General features: G+C 29.1%; 2 protein-coding genes across 4 annotated transcripts in view; both read right to left on the reverse strand.

Annotated features, from left to right (window-relative positions):
- Positions 1–1,659, reverse strand: part of LOC105832775 (complexin) — a 174,850-nt gene extending 173,191 nt beyond the window's left edge. Inside the window, exon 1 of one of the 3 annotated variants that reach the window (XM_036284678.1) lies at positions 1,286–1,659. The gene's annotated coding sequence lies outside the window, so the exon portion shown is untranslated. Of the gene's footprint in view, positions 1–1,232; positions 1,254–1,285 lie in introns of those variants that run through there. The other 2 variants (XM_036284675.1, XM_036284681.1) reach the window with 2 other exon arrangements.
- Positions 1,660–6,054: 4,395 nt separating this feature from the next.
- Positions 6,055–18,009, reverse strand: LOC105834800 (activin receptor type-2A). The gene is made up of 10 exons (XM_012677561.3): positions 17,070–18,009; positions 13,797–13,996; positions 13,318–13,489; positions 13,079–13,215; positions 12,610–12,989; positions 11,212–11,398; positions 11,000–11,137; positions 10,417–10,548; positions 9,704–9,881; positions 6,055–7,395 (listed from the first exon to the last, which is right to left on the reverse strand). Exons 1-10 carry the CDS (start codon positions 17,116–17,118, stop codon positions 7,244–7,246), a joined length of 1,725 nt encoding a protein of 574 aa, XP_012533015.1. The 5' UTR covers positions 17,119–18,009; the 3' UTR covers positions 6,055–7,243.
- Positions 18,010–19,640: the final 1,631 nt, after the last annotated feature.

The following is a 19,640-nucleotide window of genomic DNA, read 5'->3' on the forward strand; positions in this document are numbered from 1 at the left end:
CTTTATTTTCTTTACATGCCGGTTTCTTCATGCAGGACACGGATATTCAATGTAGATTCATTAAAATTCGACAAGAATACGGATAAATCTCATCGGTATCATCAATACACAATAAAAGTTTTGCATGCCGTGAAAACAAATTAGCCATTGACGTGTTCTGAATTTTCCAAAGAGATTAATGTATTATCTTTGCAAAAGATTGTATTAACCTTGCAATAATCATAAATCTTCAATTTATTAGTACTTTTAATAATTATTATTTGGATTTGTATTAATATTGCTATTATTTGAAATAATAATAATTAATAAGTTGAAAATAGTCAACAATTTTTTACCATTTTCTTGCAAAAATAAGATTTACAAATGTGTACAGATGGCCATTGTTATAACTAAATACAGACATTACAATATTTTCTCATCCACCACCGGAAGTCACGTAGACCGGCGCGAGCGCTGTTCATATAAAAAATATAATGCATAAAGTAACTTTCTTTTTCAACGCCTGAGATGATCTTTCGTGGGCTAGATCTGATTCAGTTTCAGTACAAAGTTAAAAAAAAAAAAGAGATAAAACCTTATAAAGAGTTACTTTGGAGCTCTAACTCGCTCTGCGTTATTTCCACGTTATAACATTATGAAGGTAATAATGTTATGCCTGCATTAAAATCGGCGTACATTTACCATTCTCTCGCTACTCACAAAGTTAAAAGCTTAATATAATCCGCAACATAATTCACGCAATGTAGGCTCTCTAGGCTAGACTTCCATTTTCGGAGTTATTTCAAAATCTGTGCACAATTAGTAAATTCTTTAGTTCAATTAGTGCCGTCGAAAGCTGTACATGTCCAGTCGAGAATTCCTTCGATCTATATGTGTTTCTCAAAGAAATGAAAATTACTTAAACGTCTTTAATATACGCATGCAAAAGCGGGATAATTACGAACGCGATGACCATCGCAATTTCGAACACGAGGCAACTTTGAATCTCCAAATACATCTCAAAACTTATAGCTACTCTTTAACGGTATGTAAAAATCTTAGAATTTTAATTAGTTTTGGAAGGAAAGGAGAAAATTTTCGAGCGTAAAGGGAATAAAAATTCGAGGGAGCGAACTCGTCTCGCACGCTACTGGAAACTTTTGCATAACTTTGATCGAAGGCAAATCCAAGACTTTTGGACGCGTGCTGGGAAATTTGCGCGAATTTGGCAGGCAAATTGGAGGTTCACGTACGGCAGTAGTAGAGGCCGACGTAAAGGTAGACGCGCGATAGGTCGCCCACTCACCTCGCTGCGCCGCAGGTAGATCCGCAGCCGGTCGAAGCGGACGAACGGGGGTCGCAGCACGACGATTATATGGGTCGGAGTAACCGAAAGCACGAGGGTACTACGGCAAGACTTCCGTTGACGTAGACCGATGCACGGTTACTACGCGCGCCTCCCCGGTCACCAGCTTGGCTCTCCGTCCGCCAAGCGGGAAAAAAAGGAAAAAGTGGAGAAAGAGAGAGACACAAAGAGAGATAAAGAGAGAGAGAGAGATATGAGGCGGGTGAGTAGAGAGACAGAGAAAGAGAGACAGAGATAGCGTGTGCGATGCGGCGTGAGAGATTGAAGTCTCGTGGCAAACGTTCGTGGACTGAGTGAACCTCGAGTTCGGACTGAGCGGCGCTTGGGCGACGTTGGCGCCGCCCGACGGAGGGCGCGGGAATCACCATCGATCCGCCGAGGGTGGTATGGGAAGTGCCCGCCGTTAAGAGAGGGGTGCGGAGTGGGGATTGGTTGCCTCATCGGCGGAGGGACAAGGATGAGCGGAGATAGAGGCGAGGTTGCGGTAAGACATACCACCACCATCGCTGCCACCACCACCACCACCACCACCACCACCTCCACCACCACCACTACCATCATCATCATCACCACCACTACCACCACCACTGCCACCACTGTCGCCGCCGCCGCCGCCGCCACCGTTACGATCGCCACCGCCACGATCGTCGCGGTGACAAGGATTAGGGATAAAAGAGAGAACCGATGATGCAAACGGGGAAGAAGGCGGAGTGCAGAGCGTGAAACGCGCCGCTTTTACTCCCCCTAAAATCTCGATCATTTTTGGCCTCCATTCCTCTCTTTCTCTCTCAAATATACGCCCTCTCTACACCTCTCTCTCTCTCTCTCTCTCTCGCCTCTCTCATCTTTCTCCCCTCACCGTCGCTAACGTTCAGTCTCCCTTGCCGCCTACCGCCACGCCTCTCTTCTCATCTTCACATCCCTCAATCTTCTTCTTTGTCTCCTCTCTGTATATACGCGTCCAAAGTTATAAATATACGTCCTTATGCATAATTTAATTAAGCGAGCGAGACTATCTCAAGGATTTAAAATTTCGATACGATATCAGTCCAAAGCAGCAGCAAACGTTTATTTTTATCGCGCTCTATCTCATCCACCAATCCCGAAACACATCCCTTCAGATCAAAGCGCGTTATCTGTCGACTGAGGGTCAGATCGCATTGGATTTTAAACGCGCTTGTAGATACGCCGACAGATGACTGGACGTCAAGCGCACATAACTTACCGTAAATGTACATACCAAATGCAAAACAAAGGTTGAAACCCTTCCAGTGTGACCGGAAATTGTATAATTTCCTCGCATTCTGTACGTCTATAATAGTTGCTTTGCCGGGAACACCAATGCTGACAGCATGCACGTATGGAATGTCTCCGGACTGATCTCTTATGAAAAAGAATTCCAATATAGAATAAAACGTCTTCGTACGAAAACTTCAATTTCGATAAAAAGAAACGACTTTGAAAATTAAAAAAACCTACATTGAAAGAAAAGATTACTTGATTCAAATAAATATTTTACAAACTGTTAATATATACTACAAAAACAAATAATATTTATTACAAATATTCACCAGTTTTATATAAATAATTTATTTGAAGTATTAATAATATATTTATTTGGATTAAGATTGATCTTTTTTGTCAATATAACAATATATTCACATTTCCTTTTTAAATTGAACGACTTTTAAGAATTTTGTACCATTAATAAATTGACTGTCAAAAGACGCACAAAGATGTACAACATTCTATGGGAAATGTAAAAGTAATTTTGATATTTTTTATACTATTTTGATAATTTAAAATTATTTTATTTCATTGAATAAAATATGATTTTTATTTATCTCTATATTCTTCCATTTTTAAAATTTTCTCTTGAAAACAAAGTTGTAGACAAAAAAATTTTCAATCTACATTTTCGGCTTATTTTTTTATGAAAAATCCTTTTTTCTGGTTTCACCAAAAGTTCAAAGTTCAAAAGTCCGTACAATATAACTGTAAAATTTCCGAATTTTTATTTAAAAAAATAAGAAGAAAAACATTTGTTTAATATTTCACAATTACCATTATCTATATATGTACGTTTCACAAAAAAGTGAACGTGATGGTAAAATGTTTAGAGATAGAAGAGACACCTTAGAATTCTCTTCGAAAATCTCTTCAACTCGTTGATTATACTGGCACGAATGACTTCGATACCCTCAAAACACTTCTCTTTCGAGCATAATCTGATTTTGAGAAAAAGAAAGCAATTGACCAACGACAAATCCAGTCATTGTTGAACTGGATGTTGCTACACTGAGATTTGTTTTTGTACCAAAGAGTTTGAAACAAGTCTCATGTACAGTAAGACAAACAAATAATCTTTCTTTTCTTTTCTCATATTTTTCTTTTAAATTTATTGAAATATTTCTTTATTAATTTGTATTTTTTTAAGTTATAATTTGTTAATTTCACACTAAATATGCATTGGTTCTTTGTTCCGTGTAGCTAATAAGATAGCGTTTATTTAAAAGGGCATTCTACTTCAGAGTGTGAGGAAGTTTGTCTATTTTGAAAAAAAAATTTTTTTAACTTATGCACAAATTTTTTACCCTTTTACACATCTACCTACATACATATTTTGTAATTACAATTTTTTATGTTTTATGTTTATTTAGTTTTTATATTAATTTGTAAAAATAAACACATTTTGCAAATCGCTTGACGTGTTTATCATCCAAACTAGGATTTAAAAATATTGAATTATTAAAATAGTGCGTCTTAAACGTTTGGAAAGTTATAACAATACATAGAAAAAATTTTATTTAAAAAATTAAAATTTAATTTTTAATGTATAAAATTTTATATTGTAAATATATACAAAACTTTATTCCGTAGTTATTTTTTCTTAATTTGGCACATTTGTATAAGATAAAAAATTAAAAATAAATTCTAATTACAAAGTTAACATTTAAGTTCATTCTGATACAGTTTCATCTGATTATAAGTTTGAAAAATTTATATTTTTTGATGAAGAAAAGCAAAAGTATTTGTCAAATGGACAGCACATGTGTATATATAGTGACATGACAACATTGTATAACTATTAATTAGCTGTCAAATTTAAAATTCTTATAATTTTAATCCACCATTATATTATTTATTTTTATAAAAATGAAATATTGCGAAACAATTGGATTCGCAATCAGTCATAAATATATAATGAAAAATGTTAATTTATACATTTTTCTTTCAGATTATACTTTATTTATCGTTTTGTAAAATATAATAATAAATATGTTCATATTTCATTACTGCTGTTGCGCTTACATCAAATAATTTTTATTTTAATGTTATTTTTAATTGTTATTTTAATTGTTATTTTAATATTTTTATATCATTATTTTGAGTAATCGTTTTATAGTTTTAAGAATAAATTGTTGATCAGAAAGTATTGGAACCTCCTTAAATTTACATAACATGAAAACTAATAAACATTTCGTCATATAAATATTGTAGATATTTACTAAATATGTAAAAATATATACAAATAGATGTATAAAAGCATAAAAAAATATGTGCAGTTTTTTAAATACCCCAAAACAAGTCACTTTTTAGTATAATTTGAATATCATACTTCAAGACAAATGTATTTTTCATAAGCTTTTTTTATTTTATATAAAAGCTCAGCGCGCGCGTGTAATAAAGCTTGACGGAAACTCATGTCTTTATCTATATCGATAATCATGGGATTATTCAAAAAATTTGTTTTTGAAGAAAAGTCAACATTACAAAAAATTAAATAGCATTCTACATGTAACAAGCATTTGAAAAGCTGTATTACCACTGCTTACGTTATTCCGTCTCCAATATCAACTTGCTATTTGCATTCGACACAAATTAATTAATTAAACATAAACATGCAATTTGATTAATGTTAACTGAAAAGGAGTAAAAATCAAACTATTTGAATTCAAAAATATAGATGACTAACGTAATGTTGTTAAATATAAAAAAATTATTTTATTACTATACATATAAAATCCCGTTTTTTTCTTAGATGATTATGAAGATTTTATCTTAAAAATTATCATTTTGCAACTACTAGAAATTGTAGCAATCAATTTTTCATTATATAATTGGAAAAATTACATTAGATAATTTAAAATAAACATCGAAATTACTCGAAAAAGAATGTAAGATCGAAAATAGAAAGAGTTTTGCTATATGGAATTTATTAGTATTATTAGGCAAATTTTTAATTGCAGAACTACTATCAACGAATGATTGCTTAATATACAGTATTAAACCCAAAATATTTGTGTGGGATGGGAAGACACACACGCGCACACGCACACGCACACGCACACGCACGCACGCACGCACGCACGCACGCACGCACGCACGCACGCACGCACGCACGCACGCACGCACACACACACACACAATTCTGCTAAAAAAAAATTACGAAAATTTTGTTTTTTTAGCAATAGCATGCTTATCTTTAACAAAGAATATTTTCTTGATATAATTATTTTAAAATATAATATATTCATCATAAATTTTAGAAAAACATTTACAATTTTACAGTATGTATTTTTCTATGTGTATATAAAAGATTATTTTGAGTAAATATTATATATTTCAAGTAAATTTTTAAGACTATCATAAAAAAAATTCTTTGTAAAGATAATCTTAAAAGAAGAAAACTAAAATTAAATAATAGCTTTTTTTAAGCACAAGAATAATATTTATGTATACGGGTTTTATAACACCATACAATATCTAACGCTGCCACACATTACTGATTATCGAGGATTCAGAGATTAAAAGAAAATTCTTTCAATTCCAAGAAAAATTCCACAGTTATCGAGAAACAAATCATTTAGATGTTCTGTACAGTTACAAATAAACATATAAAAAGCAACGATTTACTAAGATTACTTATATTTTTTTATCAATATATAATAAACGTAGTCGTATAAGAGCAGTAAAACAAGATTACAAGTGTTTTAGAGTTTTTTTAGTAGATTTATATTAAAATTGTCGTTTTGGATTCTAGAATAAAAACACTTATTTCATTGCTCCTTTCGATAAATTGCGGCGTACGTGCCGTTGGTAAATATGAATAATTTACATTCTACATTATTTTAGTTATATCGCATTACATACGTATTAATTACCTCTACTTGTAAACAAAACGCATTTGACAGTCTATCTTTATATAACAATAAGCTGATCGCTTTGATAAAAATGAAATATATATTAGTAAGAATATAAGTATATAAGGTGAGAAATATATTAGAGCCACGTAAAATTTACGAGCGTTCTACTTTGTAAAAGTAAATATTACACTTAATAATGTAGCACTTTATAAAATTTAAATTAAGATGCTCACATCTTTTCTCACGTGCAAAAAATCTTAATAATTTCGATCTATTAATTCGATTGTATCTACCAGGTACTTTGTAATAAACAGGGCCCAGGCGTTATCATTGTTTATGCCTGAGAGATAACCAGTAAGATCATCAGACCAACTACGTATCATTTACATCTACAGTCAAGCACCATCACTATTTCCAAGGCGGTCTCCATTAAATTCCGAAAAGTTAAATCATGTTTAAAGCACTCTATTGTACTCATTATCTAACAATTACTTCTCTTCGATCTTTGTCTCGGGCATAAGTAACGTTAACGTTCAAGTCCCGGTAATAAGATTACATCATCCACTTTATAATGATATATGTGATGTGGTTTTACAGGAAAAATGCTTCGCTGAATTTTATTTGGCATACTTTGCGATTGGGATAGTTACTGCATAGTACCAACAATCAATGAGGAATGTCAGTGTGGCACATATTACGTACGTATCTACATTGTGCGCGTTTTAAGTGTCAGTAACTATTCCTCGAACAATTAGGGATACAAGTCACTTGTCAAATAAGAATCTATTGGTCCGTAGAACGTTGATAAAACATGTACGGATGAAAATAAACGCTCCATATTCCTCCCCTGTTCTTGAGCATAATATTCCTTCCCTGTTCTCGAACGAAACGGCGTAGTCTCGTCTAGGAATATTACAGTATATTTTTAATCATTATAAAATTTTTCACTTAAAATGTATTACAATATTAAACTGATAAAATTCGTATAGGTATACAAAGTATAAAAACTGATCTGAAAATAATATTAATACACCCTTTATTCCGAAGAATAAGAGAGGTCCAAAGTGAGCACACATAATGTAATCCAAGCCCTCTCTGTAAAAGAAAAGTATGTAAAATTACACGAACAAATAAAATTAAACATAAAAATTATACATTAAATATAATTACACATTTCTATACATCGTGTATAAATTTTACACTTACTGTTCATAATTTTACATACTTCTTTTACAGTATGTCGCCATCTTTTTCTAACTCGTTACGTATTTATTTCATACTCAACGGTGTCGAGACATTATTAAATGTAAGAAAAGTTCTTTTAGCTTCATCTTATATTATCTCGCTTATAATATTTCAAGCAACTTTTGTGATTAACAAGAATCTCAATATGTGAATCTGCTTGTATCATGAGTTTACGAATAGATTCTAGCAGAAAACTCCTTTACAAGTTGTAATTTTAATTTCAATAATTTAATAAATATTATATGTTCCTATAAGAATAAAACTCAAAGAAAATAATGATTAAAAACAAAAATTTTTATGTATTTAAAGATTATAAAGCGCTTTTTCTTGTGTTTTTTTCTAATAATGGAACTTCAGTCTTTTACATGTTACTATTTATCATGATAAAAATTCACATTTTTCAAGATATATTTAACAAAAAAAATATGGCAATTTTTAAACCGGTATTCATAATCGATTCTTATTTCAAAGTAATCTTAAGTAATGTTAAGATGCTAATACGGTTCTGTAAGATTAACAAATCTTAAGACAATACTTAAGAGAATCTTAAACGTAAAAACCAACTATGAATTCCAGCCTTTATTCTCAACTTAAGATATCAAAGATCTTATTTGCAGATAAAAATTAATAAAAATTATATTTACTCTTCTGTTTTCTTCTGAATATTCAAAATTGTTTGTAATTTGAAGATAATAGAACTTTTATAAAATTTCAACTGATTAGCTTTAAATCTAGTATTTAATCAGATGCATTTATCATGAAAAGGATTTACTTTTTTATACAGAAATTTATACCTGGATTTAGATGAAGCCATTTACCTACCCATACAGCAATGTAAATCTGCGAGATATACTGAAATCCTGGATATCCCAATCAAATTATGATTTCCTTAAGATATTCCTGGTTTTCATTATAATAAGTATATCTCTGAGGTGCTCTAATATTGAATATTCAGAAAATTTTTTAAATACGTAAAAATTATAAAGATATTTCGCATAACACACAGTCTAAGGATACTTTAGGCGCTATAGTTAAAAATATATATACACGGCTAGAATATATATACATATGGCAGTGTGATTACATTGTATTATATTTAAAAAGTATGCTCTAAATATATCTGTCTCCTTCTCTTTTTCTTCCTCTCGCTTACTCTCAATATAATGCTATGATTTCTCAGCAAGATATGTTGAAAGAATCCCGCAGATTTTTTTTCTTTATCTTACTGTGTGGGTAGTCACAGGCTCGACGCGCTGATTTTCTACATGATTATTCTGGAATTTATTGTGTGCAAACAATCCAGTATCAAATATTCGTAAAATGTTCGAAACATGTAATCTATGAATTCTTAACTAAATGGAAGCAATATCGCCTTATAGTCTTGCATGACGTTTGCAAGTTATTGCAAGGATTGAGAAAAATTGAGATACATCACTCTTTTTATTTATATCATCTAAAATAAGGAGATTTACTAAGAGATCGCACAAAATATAATATCATGATATAATTTGGCAGACAGGTAATTATAATTTTACCATATTTTTTACCATTTAATTTTTCTTATTCACCTTGCAATTACTTGTAATATTTTGCCCATATCGTTTTACTTCTCATAATATTTTCTAAACATTTAGAAAATGTTCTCAACTTTAAAAACTTTCTTAACGTTAATGGATCTGTCTCCAATGCACAAAAGAGCACTGGGAAAGATAAAATATAGCAGATAATTCACATATTTTTATTAGGATAATGAACGTCGTAGTATAACTAATGATCACTTGTATAGCATTATATAGAGAAAAAATTAATAATTGTTCAAATAGTAAAACATAAAATCGGAGATATACATGCTTGTCTTTTTTTTCTATTGTTTCAACATTCCTCATTGATACGTATAACAAAATTATGATACAAAAAATGGTTGTGCCATTAAAATAAACTCTATTAATAAACACTAACTACATACTAGATTCCTTGGTAGTAATAATCTCGTTGGTATTATCAACACGAATCAAAGTAGATGAATTTAATACAAGAGCTCTACCAAGAGTAGCAACTCGTTCCACTACACACGAGGCAGAAAGGCGTGCTTCGGCATCGTGATCCCAACATTCTTCCATTGTATCACAAATTGATGATAGTCCCTGAAATAATATAGATTTCACAATTATAAACAATAAAAAATTAACTTATTTTTTCAACTACATCTTTTTAAATAAAATCTTATTTGTAAAGTTATTAAAAGATTTTTCAATTGCTAGTTTTTATGTAGAAAAGATTTTTTGTATAGTTTATTTAATACACAAATATATACGTTTCTTTATTATTATATTCTAGTCTAGAAAAAGTAACACATTTGTAAAAATTTTTTAAATATAACTGCTGTATCTATTCTTTTATGCATTATACATATCTAATAAATTTCTACATGGCTAAATGTTTATTACTTTTTGTATTATGTAAATTTAAAAACAAACATTTAACCATATAGCAAAATTTGTAAATACTTATTAAATACAAGTAGATGTATAATAAAAATGTAAAAAAATAGGTATAGTGGTTTTCTTTTAAAAAATTTCTTAAGCAAAATTTTTCGCGCTTTAGACTAGAATACTTTCTTAATATATAGTAATTGTTATGAATAGAATAAAATAGATATTTCTATACTTTTCAACTTACTGGATGTTTACGCCAAGTTTCTAAGATGAGCGGTCTCTCTTTTTTAATGACAACGCTTTCTTGCATGTCTTCCAGAGTAGGATGGAGACCGACTTCGTCTTCAAAAGGTAGTCGATATTCTCCTATTGGTCCCTATTGAAAATATTGAAAAAGAAATAATTAGCAATACAAATATACACTTGCAAAACTTTTAGTATGTAATTATTTTCAGTGTTTGGCTACTTTACTTTAAATATACAAAAATAATACCAATGTTTATTTTGTTATCATTTCCCATATAATCGCATGTTTATTATCATTCTTCAAAGTAAATTTTAACATAATAATCATATTTGTTATCTCCTAATTTCTTATAACGGATAGTTTCAGACTTAATAAATTCACAGATTTGGATAAGTTTAATTTTTCGAATATTAAAATGTGAGATTTGTATAAAGAAATCGAAACTCAAGAAATCGGATAGCAAATATTCTGTTAATCGTTTCCTCGATATTTACATATCCAGAAATTATATTTACAGCTTTAATCTTAAAAGCTTAGCAAAATTATATTTTCTGTATTGCATACAATATGTATTACGTACATTTTGTACAGTACATCTTGAAGCTAATTCCCATAGAACCAATCCACAGGCATACATGTCAATTCGTAAAAATGAATCTCTAGTGAAATTTATTGCTCCTTCTAAAACTTCTGGCGCCATATATCTACGCGTTCCAACCTATAAATAATAAATTATTAATAGTTATTTTCATTATAATAAACATCTCTCGTGACGATATGTATATATACTACCTGTCCATGTGTATCGCCGCAAGGTTTCCCAGGATGAAAAATAAGTGCCAAACCAAAATCTGCTATACAAGCACTCATATCAGCCTTTAGTAAAACATTTTTTGACTTAAAATCTCTATGAGCTACAGCCGGTTTATAACCGTCTGCTTTGTTAGCTGGGATTTCCTCATGTAGATGCATCAAACCTCTGATAACAATGTTTTTATTAAGAATTGAATAAAATAACTTAATAACTCAATAAAATTGTTGCTCCATCCAGTTCATACTGTAAGCTAAAGTTTGGAAACGCTTGCAATTTTCACAAAAAGTTAAATATCTTAATGACAAAAAATCATAGAGAAATTTTTTAACGCATTTTAAGGAGCTAAGTTTTTTTAAGACTTTAATCGTCAATGATTTTTATTAAGAAATACATTATCTGCTTTTACTGGTTTAAATAATTTGATTATTGCAAAAAATCAACGTACTAACTTTTCTATAAAAAATCACTTTAAAGATTAGAAAATCTACTTAAAAATACTTTTACGTTAAATTTTACCCGATAATCTCGTTAAATTACAGAGCTTTAAAATAAAACGAAATATTGAAAAAATATCACATTTTCAGGATGTTTACTCAAATTTGATATAAAAATTCGAATTTTTAATAAATTTCATTCAAAATTCCAGGTAAAATTAAAATTCTTTAGAATACAACTTTGAAATAAATTCATTTCATATGCTGTTTAATATTTCTTAATTATGCACTCACAAAAAAAACATTTGAGTATTGAATACTTAAATTAGTACTAAAAGAAATAATATGAAATATATATAATGATCTGTCTGGAACATAGATTTAACTTACCGAAAATACAGATTTCGAAAACTAATGAAACAAGCAATGTAAAACATATTTAATGTATTGTCTTCTATCGTTTATACTCGCAAGTCACAAGAGAATGTGGACATTTATGCCATATTTATTGCTAATCAATTTTGCATTATCAAGAAAAAACAATCTAAAAAACAATGTTATCAGAAAAGAAAAAATAAAATTTAAATTTAAAAGTAAAATTTCAAAAATTTGAATATCAATAAAAATCTCATCATTTTTATGGATAAAAATTAAATTCTCTGAAAATTCTAGGTTTTCTCAATCTTTTTTGAATAATGAGCATCGTAATTTCAATTTTATTTAATTAAAAAAACAAAATGTAGAGACAAAATTAAAACACAGATTTAAAGCTCTATCTTTACTCTTTAAAATGCATATTTGAAAATGTTTCTACAATTTTTTTCCCAAAATATATTTACTTTTTGTTAAATGCGAGAAAATCAAGTGTTTTCTCAACTTTTGACCTGCAGTATATATGTAATATAATTTACTCTTGTCAAATTATCGCTATTATAATTGTACCTTGCCATGGATTCTGCAATTCTACACATCTCAGGCCATGTCACAATATTTGCTTTTAGGTAATCACACAGTGAACCTTTTTCATGATACGCTGTAATTAACCAAAACTCAGTTTGCAAATTATCTCCGTGCTTTTCAACACCTATAAAGTGCAATATGTCCTCGTGATCCATATGTGCAAGCTTAAAGATTTCTTGTTCAGTCTGCCAAGATTGCTTATCCTGCATAGGAAAAACTTTAACTGCCACAAGTTCATTTTTTAATTGAGCTTTCCAAACTGCTCCAAAACGACCACGAGCTTTAATCTCAAGAAGTTGTATTGGTCGTAAGCCTAGATTAGGTGAAGGTTGTGGTAATGGTACAGGCTCCAGCGTTGGTATCTGAAAGATTTATATTAATTTCATAAATTAAATAATATTTTATAATCTTATAATAATGATAATTTTATCAATCTTGATATTTTTTTAACCTCATTAAAATATCCCAATTTTCGACGACGATAAAGCCACCAAAAAGAAAATGAACTAATTGTAAGAAGCATAGGAATTGCTATTAATAGAGCAAGTGTTATCGCTTGCTGCTTTGCATTGGGTACAGGTTCAAGTTCTGAAAAGATAATTATTTAAATGTTACTGTAAGTATACTAAAAGAGATAAATTTGTTTCAAGTAAAAATAAAGAAACATTGTATAATGATTGAATAATATACCATGAATAACAGATGGTTCTGTAGGCTTCGTGGTTGGTTGTGGGATCCAAGAGAAATTTTGGTTACACATATTGCCATCGCAACAACAAAAAAAGAGATCATTTTTTCTTTCCATACTATTCTCTACACAGAGCGGTTTACCATAACAATCATTGTTATCTAAAAAACAACCCTGAAAATAAGATATGAGATATACAGAAAATGTATTCACAGCAACAAGAGTCAAATCTGTAATTATAAATTTTTTAAAAGAAGCATAAAACTACATTAAGCTGCAAAGTTGATGTTTGATTTGTTAACTTAAAAAGATATAAAATTTCTCTATATTTCTATTTAATTTCGAATACATATATTTTTAATTTTATTATTTTTTTCTTTTTAGTATTCAAGATTCCATTTTAATTGTTTGTTATATAATAGCGTGTACAATGTGCATGAACTATACGTAATAAATCTTATTAATCAAGTAAACAACTAACCTTTAATTTTATTATTGTTTCTTTAGTAGTACTGTTCATTGTCCATAATACATAACAATGGCTACGTTTGTCTGGATCATGTTGGGCACATTCTTCTTGTTTTGAACAATCCTGTTCGTTCTCCGCACACATTGTATCATTGTAAAATTCGCAATAAACTGAGCCTTTAATTTCTTTTGCATATGTAGATGCGGATGTTCCTAAAATAATTTTTCAAAATTTTCTATGGCATATATATATATTAAAATTTAATATTTAATCAATTATTAATAATTTTAGTTTTTTCCACAAAATATTTCTTAATTACAGTCATTTCTTTATGTAATATTTTACTTTGACAATAAATTTGTGTGTGTGTGTGTGTGTGTGTGTGTGTGTGTGTGTGTGTGTGTGTGTGTGTGTGTGTGTGTGTGTGTGTGTGTGTGTGTGTGTGTGTGTGTGTGTGTGTGTGTGTGTGTGTGTGTGTGTGTGTGTGTGTGTGTGTGTGAGATAAAAACTGGACTTGTTTCATTTTTACAGGAAATTTATAAAAATCTATTTTGCATTATAGCAAGCTACAGATGTGGAAACGAACCGGTAGAGATAACCAAAGATAAAGATTGAAAAAAAAAATGGAAGACAAAATATGTAGAATTTGCAAGAGAGAAAAAAAGTTTAACGTAAGTGCTAAGGACAACAAGTAATATCGAAATAAAACAATTCTTAAATTAGGAAAAGAAAGGCTTGGTTGCGATAAAGAAGATCAAACAGAAAAGAGAAAGAGAAAAAAGGATGAAGCGGAAAAGTTGGACAGATAAGTAAGAAAGATATGAAAGAAAAAGGGCTGTGAGATCTAAAAGAATATGAGAATATATTTATAAAGTATGTTAAGATAGTTTTAATTAATTTTGATTTTTTCTTTTTTTTTATTATTTATTATTTAATGTTGAATTAAAAATTTTTGAATTTTAGATTTATGATTATTATTAGATATATTTTCGGTTCTATTTATGTCATGAAAGGTTACTTTATACATTACATAAATGTTGGAAAACGTAACAGAGTTTATTTAATTTTGCTTGTGAAATTAAGTATTACATGATTATATGTATTTTATGAACACATGTATATCGAAAGCCATCCAAAGTCATAAGGCATGGATTACAAATAAACAAAATAAATAAATATAACATCAATCATTTAATTTAATGATTAATGCGACACACATTGTGAACAATTTTCCAGCAAAAATCAAACAGAAAATACAAAATAAAAACATAAAAATAAGTAATTATAAAATCAATTTTGTTGAAAATAATTTGTAAATAAAAAGTAAAAAAGAGTTATTGCTTTATAATTTAAATTTCATATTTCTTTTTTCATCAACTTTATCATTATTATTTGTTATTCAAAAAATAAGTGTAAAATATTAAATAAATAAGTAATATAAAAGTTCCACAAGAACTGAAGTCAAGAGATTTATTTCTTTCCTTTAAACAAGTTTTTAAAATATTAATTAGAATTTATAACTTTGTTCTTATAACTATTATATATTTAAAAAAAATTACCATATTTATACAATAATTTATTTGTAGATAAGCAAGTTTTTTGAAAATATAATTTTTGTTTGGTTTTTGATAGTAAATTCTTCATTTGTACACATAAAATTTATAATTAAAATATACTTATTGAAATATTTTTTAGAAATACTTAAAAAAGTCCACATTTTTAAATATATTTTGAAATATTCTAAGATTTCTCATTCTATAATTTCTAAAAAAAATACGTTAAATCTTCAGATTTTATAAGATTTCCTTAGAAATTATAGAATGACAAATTTTAGAAATCTCAAAAAAAATTTTTAAATTTATATATATAACAAATTCTAGAAAAGATGCAGATTCTCTCAACATTTTCGAAAACATTTAAAAATGTGTTCCAACATTTGGAAGAATGTTTTAATTAATATTTTAAAAAATAAAAAATTTCAAAAAAATTGTAAAATTACACAAAAAATTCTATAAAGAATTCTAAAAAATTATGTAAAAATTTCTTAGACAAATTTTCACTAAGGCACACATGTACAAAACATTCTACAACTCAATATAGGCATATAAGTGTAAGATATAGGCATATAAAGCTACTATAGCTGTTGCTACGATTAGTCTATATACCAAACTTTCACAAAGTTTCACACAGGACTTACTGGTCACCGTTAAACTGAGTGTAGTCAGAAAAAAAACCCCAACTATGACTGTAATTGTCTGCAAACTGTATTGTATTATTCATCTAACCACAATTTGCGAGGCAAAAGCAGCAATATAACATAAAGGCACAAATTGTTGGACAAGTTTCAAATTCATAAACAGAATTGCAGAACGAAAGTCAAGACAGACAGTAACATAATTGTTTGCGAACATGTGTAAATTTAATGCAAAATTATAAAACTATTGCAAAATCCCAGCTTTATTCGAAGTTTGTTTTAACAAGGACTAAGGACGCAGTCTTTTGAACGTGGTTGACGACAATAGAAATAAAATTAACTTCAGCAAAGCTCTAAATAACTTATTCAATTTATAACTTGTCAAACAACACTAATATTAATTTATTAATATAGATAGAATAATTAACCTTTCGCTGTTTATTATATAATTATGGGAAAAAAAGCTTACATAAATAGATTAGAAATAGCAGATTATATGATTAAAAGTTTTATAATAAACAATTTCCCCAATTGACTCAAGGATGCTTTACAATCCAATGCTTTCCAACTACGACACAAGTTAACACAGCTATTAAAATGCTGTTTGACTGTGCTCTGGTTCCATAAAGCACAAGATTTATCCTTGTTTAATAATGATTTAATAAACTCTTATGATATTATTATGATTTCTACATTCTATCTAAGTCCATGGATATAAAACATAATACTTTTGGCAATGAAATGTAACATTAAAATAGAAAAGTAAAATAAAAAAGCTAAGCAGGATTTTCAGCTACAAATCAACAACTGTGTAACAGTACATATTCATGTTGTTGGAAAGCACTTTGAGTTAATCAGAGTCTGGTCGAACAAATCACCTAAAACTTTCTCTTCCTCTCTTTCTCTCTCTCTCTCTCTCTCTCTCTCTCTCTCTCTCTCTCTCTCTCTCTCTCTCTCTCTTACTCTACGAAAAAATTTTATAATCCCTTAAATTATCCAAAAGTGAGAGAAAATTACAAATTTTAAACAATATATTACTGTATCTATATATATATATATATATATTATATATATATACATATATATGTTACCTAATAATCCCAGGAAGATGAGAGGCAGTATCGTCGCATATACGGACATGGTGAGCGAATCGTAAAAGCATACCAGTAATTTTGAGTCTATTAGCTATTAAGCAAATTGTAGTAATTTATCCGCCGACACATCTCTTCCTTTCTCTCTCTCTTTCTCTCTTCTCCTCTTTCTCTCTCTCTCTTCTTCCCTCTCTCGCGCGCTCTCTCTCTTTCTCTCTGTCTCTCTTTTGTTTTCCCTCTTCCTTCACCTTTATACAGAAATACCGCACAGCACAGATTTATGTCATCTTCAACGTCAAATCATTGCCAGTCTCGTAACCTCCGCGCGAAAAACATACTCCTTTTTATCCCCCCCTCCCCTTCCTCCGTTCCTTCTTCCCTGCGGCGACGTTATACGCGACACGCTAAAGCAGCGCAATTACCTCCACACACGCGGTTTCCTAGTTAAATTAAGAGAGGAATTTTCATTTTCGGAGTCAAGTCAGAAGGAACGCACGGCGAAGGCGCGAGACACACAGAACGACGACGACGTGCCGGGTGCGGAGCACCTACGAATCGCGCACTTATCATTGACACGAAAGTACAACACGGCGAAACATAATACCGTGGCTCGTGGGAATAAAGCCTGAGGGAAAGAAGACATTTGATGTCTAAAGTCACGGTCTGCTTCTAATATGGCAGTCTAGCGCTTCCCCCTCCTGCGTTTCGCTCCCTCGGGCATCGATCCGATATCGTCTGGAGTCGTTAAACTACGCCTGTTTCAAATCCTAGCGCACGCAGTGCCACCTGAGCGACGATCTATGACTTCTTTCTAGGCGCGGAAATACGAAGTTTCACGCAAATTTGGATTTTGACAGCAATTTCAACCCTCAACTACATCTACGAGTCTTTTGGGCCCGAAAAAAGTTTCTAATCGATCGACACTTTTGTACTGTTGCCTCTATAGAATTTTTAATTATAGATAGAAAGTATAAAAAAAGAATTTTTGTTCTAAAAATATCTTTGAGCCTTTCTTTATCAATTATCTTACAGTGGTTTTTAATTGTATTGTATGGTACATGGGCATGTACATGTATTTATATACTTACATGTATTTATATTAAATTAATAATCATTTCACTTATCTAGTTATTTGAATTATTTGTATCCGGATGAGGTAGATTCGGAAAAATTGTTGACTAATATTTAAAATTGAATATTTTAATTTAAAAAAATGTATTAAAAGAAAACATTTTTATTGGATATTTAAAAGTAAAGCAACTGTTAACTGCATTTACTTTAAATAAAATTATAAATAAAAAATAATAAAATAATTGTTTTACAAAATATTTAATCGATTAATCTTTTAAAATTAATTTTATTACTTATTAGCGTTGAGATATTTTTATTTAATCTTTATAAAAGAAAATGAAAACAGAACTGTTTATTTATATTTCTTTTATATCCATTATAATAATCATAATTTATAAACTTTATAATTGAGACGTATATTTTGCAATAATATTTGTGTCAATAAGCATTTTGCTATATTATCTTAGGTTAATGCAGAATTAATTTTTACTATTTTGAAAATCATAATTGTGGAAATGTATTTAATAGATACATATTAAATTACAACAAATGTATAGGTAGCATAAATCGTTATATTCACATTTCTATTTCAAATAGTATGTTTTACAAACATAGTCTTTCATTAATAAAACTTTAAATGTTTTTCTATTGCTTTTACGTCAATCTAATATTTATAACATTATTTTCCATATATTTCTGATTTTATTTTTCAAGTATGTCTCAAAATTAATCAATACCAAAATTAATCTATTAAAATAATTATAGTATTTGAAATCGTATAATTATAACATATTTTTTCATAAAGTTTATAATTTTCTGTTTATAAAACGATATTTGGTTAGTTTTTATTTTTTTTCATATTCTTAAAACAAAATACTTTTTTATACTTTCTGCAAAACTCTTGTTTACATTTTTGGATATAACTTAACTCTAACAAAACTTTTTCATTTATACAATTTTGAACTCTACACAATGTTGTTTAAAAAGAATTAAAATCCGTTAAAATTTGTAAAAAAATATAGCAAAACAAAGTAAAAAAATGGAAATAAATCCAAAATTCTTATAGCTGTAAATTTAGTAATGGTGATATAGATATAATTCCATAATGTGTAATTGATGATTAAGAATAATTTCGACCGATTAATAATTGGATTAGGTAAGTTAATATTTCTTTTAAAATTAGGATCAATAAGTTACAAAGTTAATTACGTTATAAATTGCGCTAAAATTAAACTTAGTTAAATTAAAAATTATTTAAAATTATATATATATATATGTCATAATTTTTTAAAAATTAAATTACTTTGAATAACAAAACAATTACAATAAATCATTAAGTAAATTTAATATTTTATTTGTAAAATAAGACTTTATATAAAATAACAAAAAATGTTTATATAAGAATGTATTTGTTTATGTATTATTATATAGGAATGCATTTTTTTATGTATTTGTAAATAAATTTTTATTTTCAAAAGTCAATAAGTTTATGTATCAGTT

Source organism: Monomorium pharaonis, chromosome 1 (assembly GCF_013373865.1).
Source record: "Monomorium pharaonis isolate MP-MQ-018 chromosome 1, ASM1337386v2, whole genome shotgun sequence".
NCBI lineage: Eukaryota > Metazoa > Arthropoda > Insecta > Hymenoptera > Formicidae > Monomorium > Monomorium pharaonis.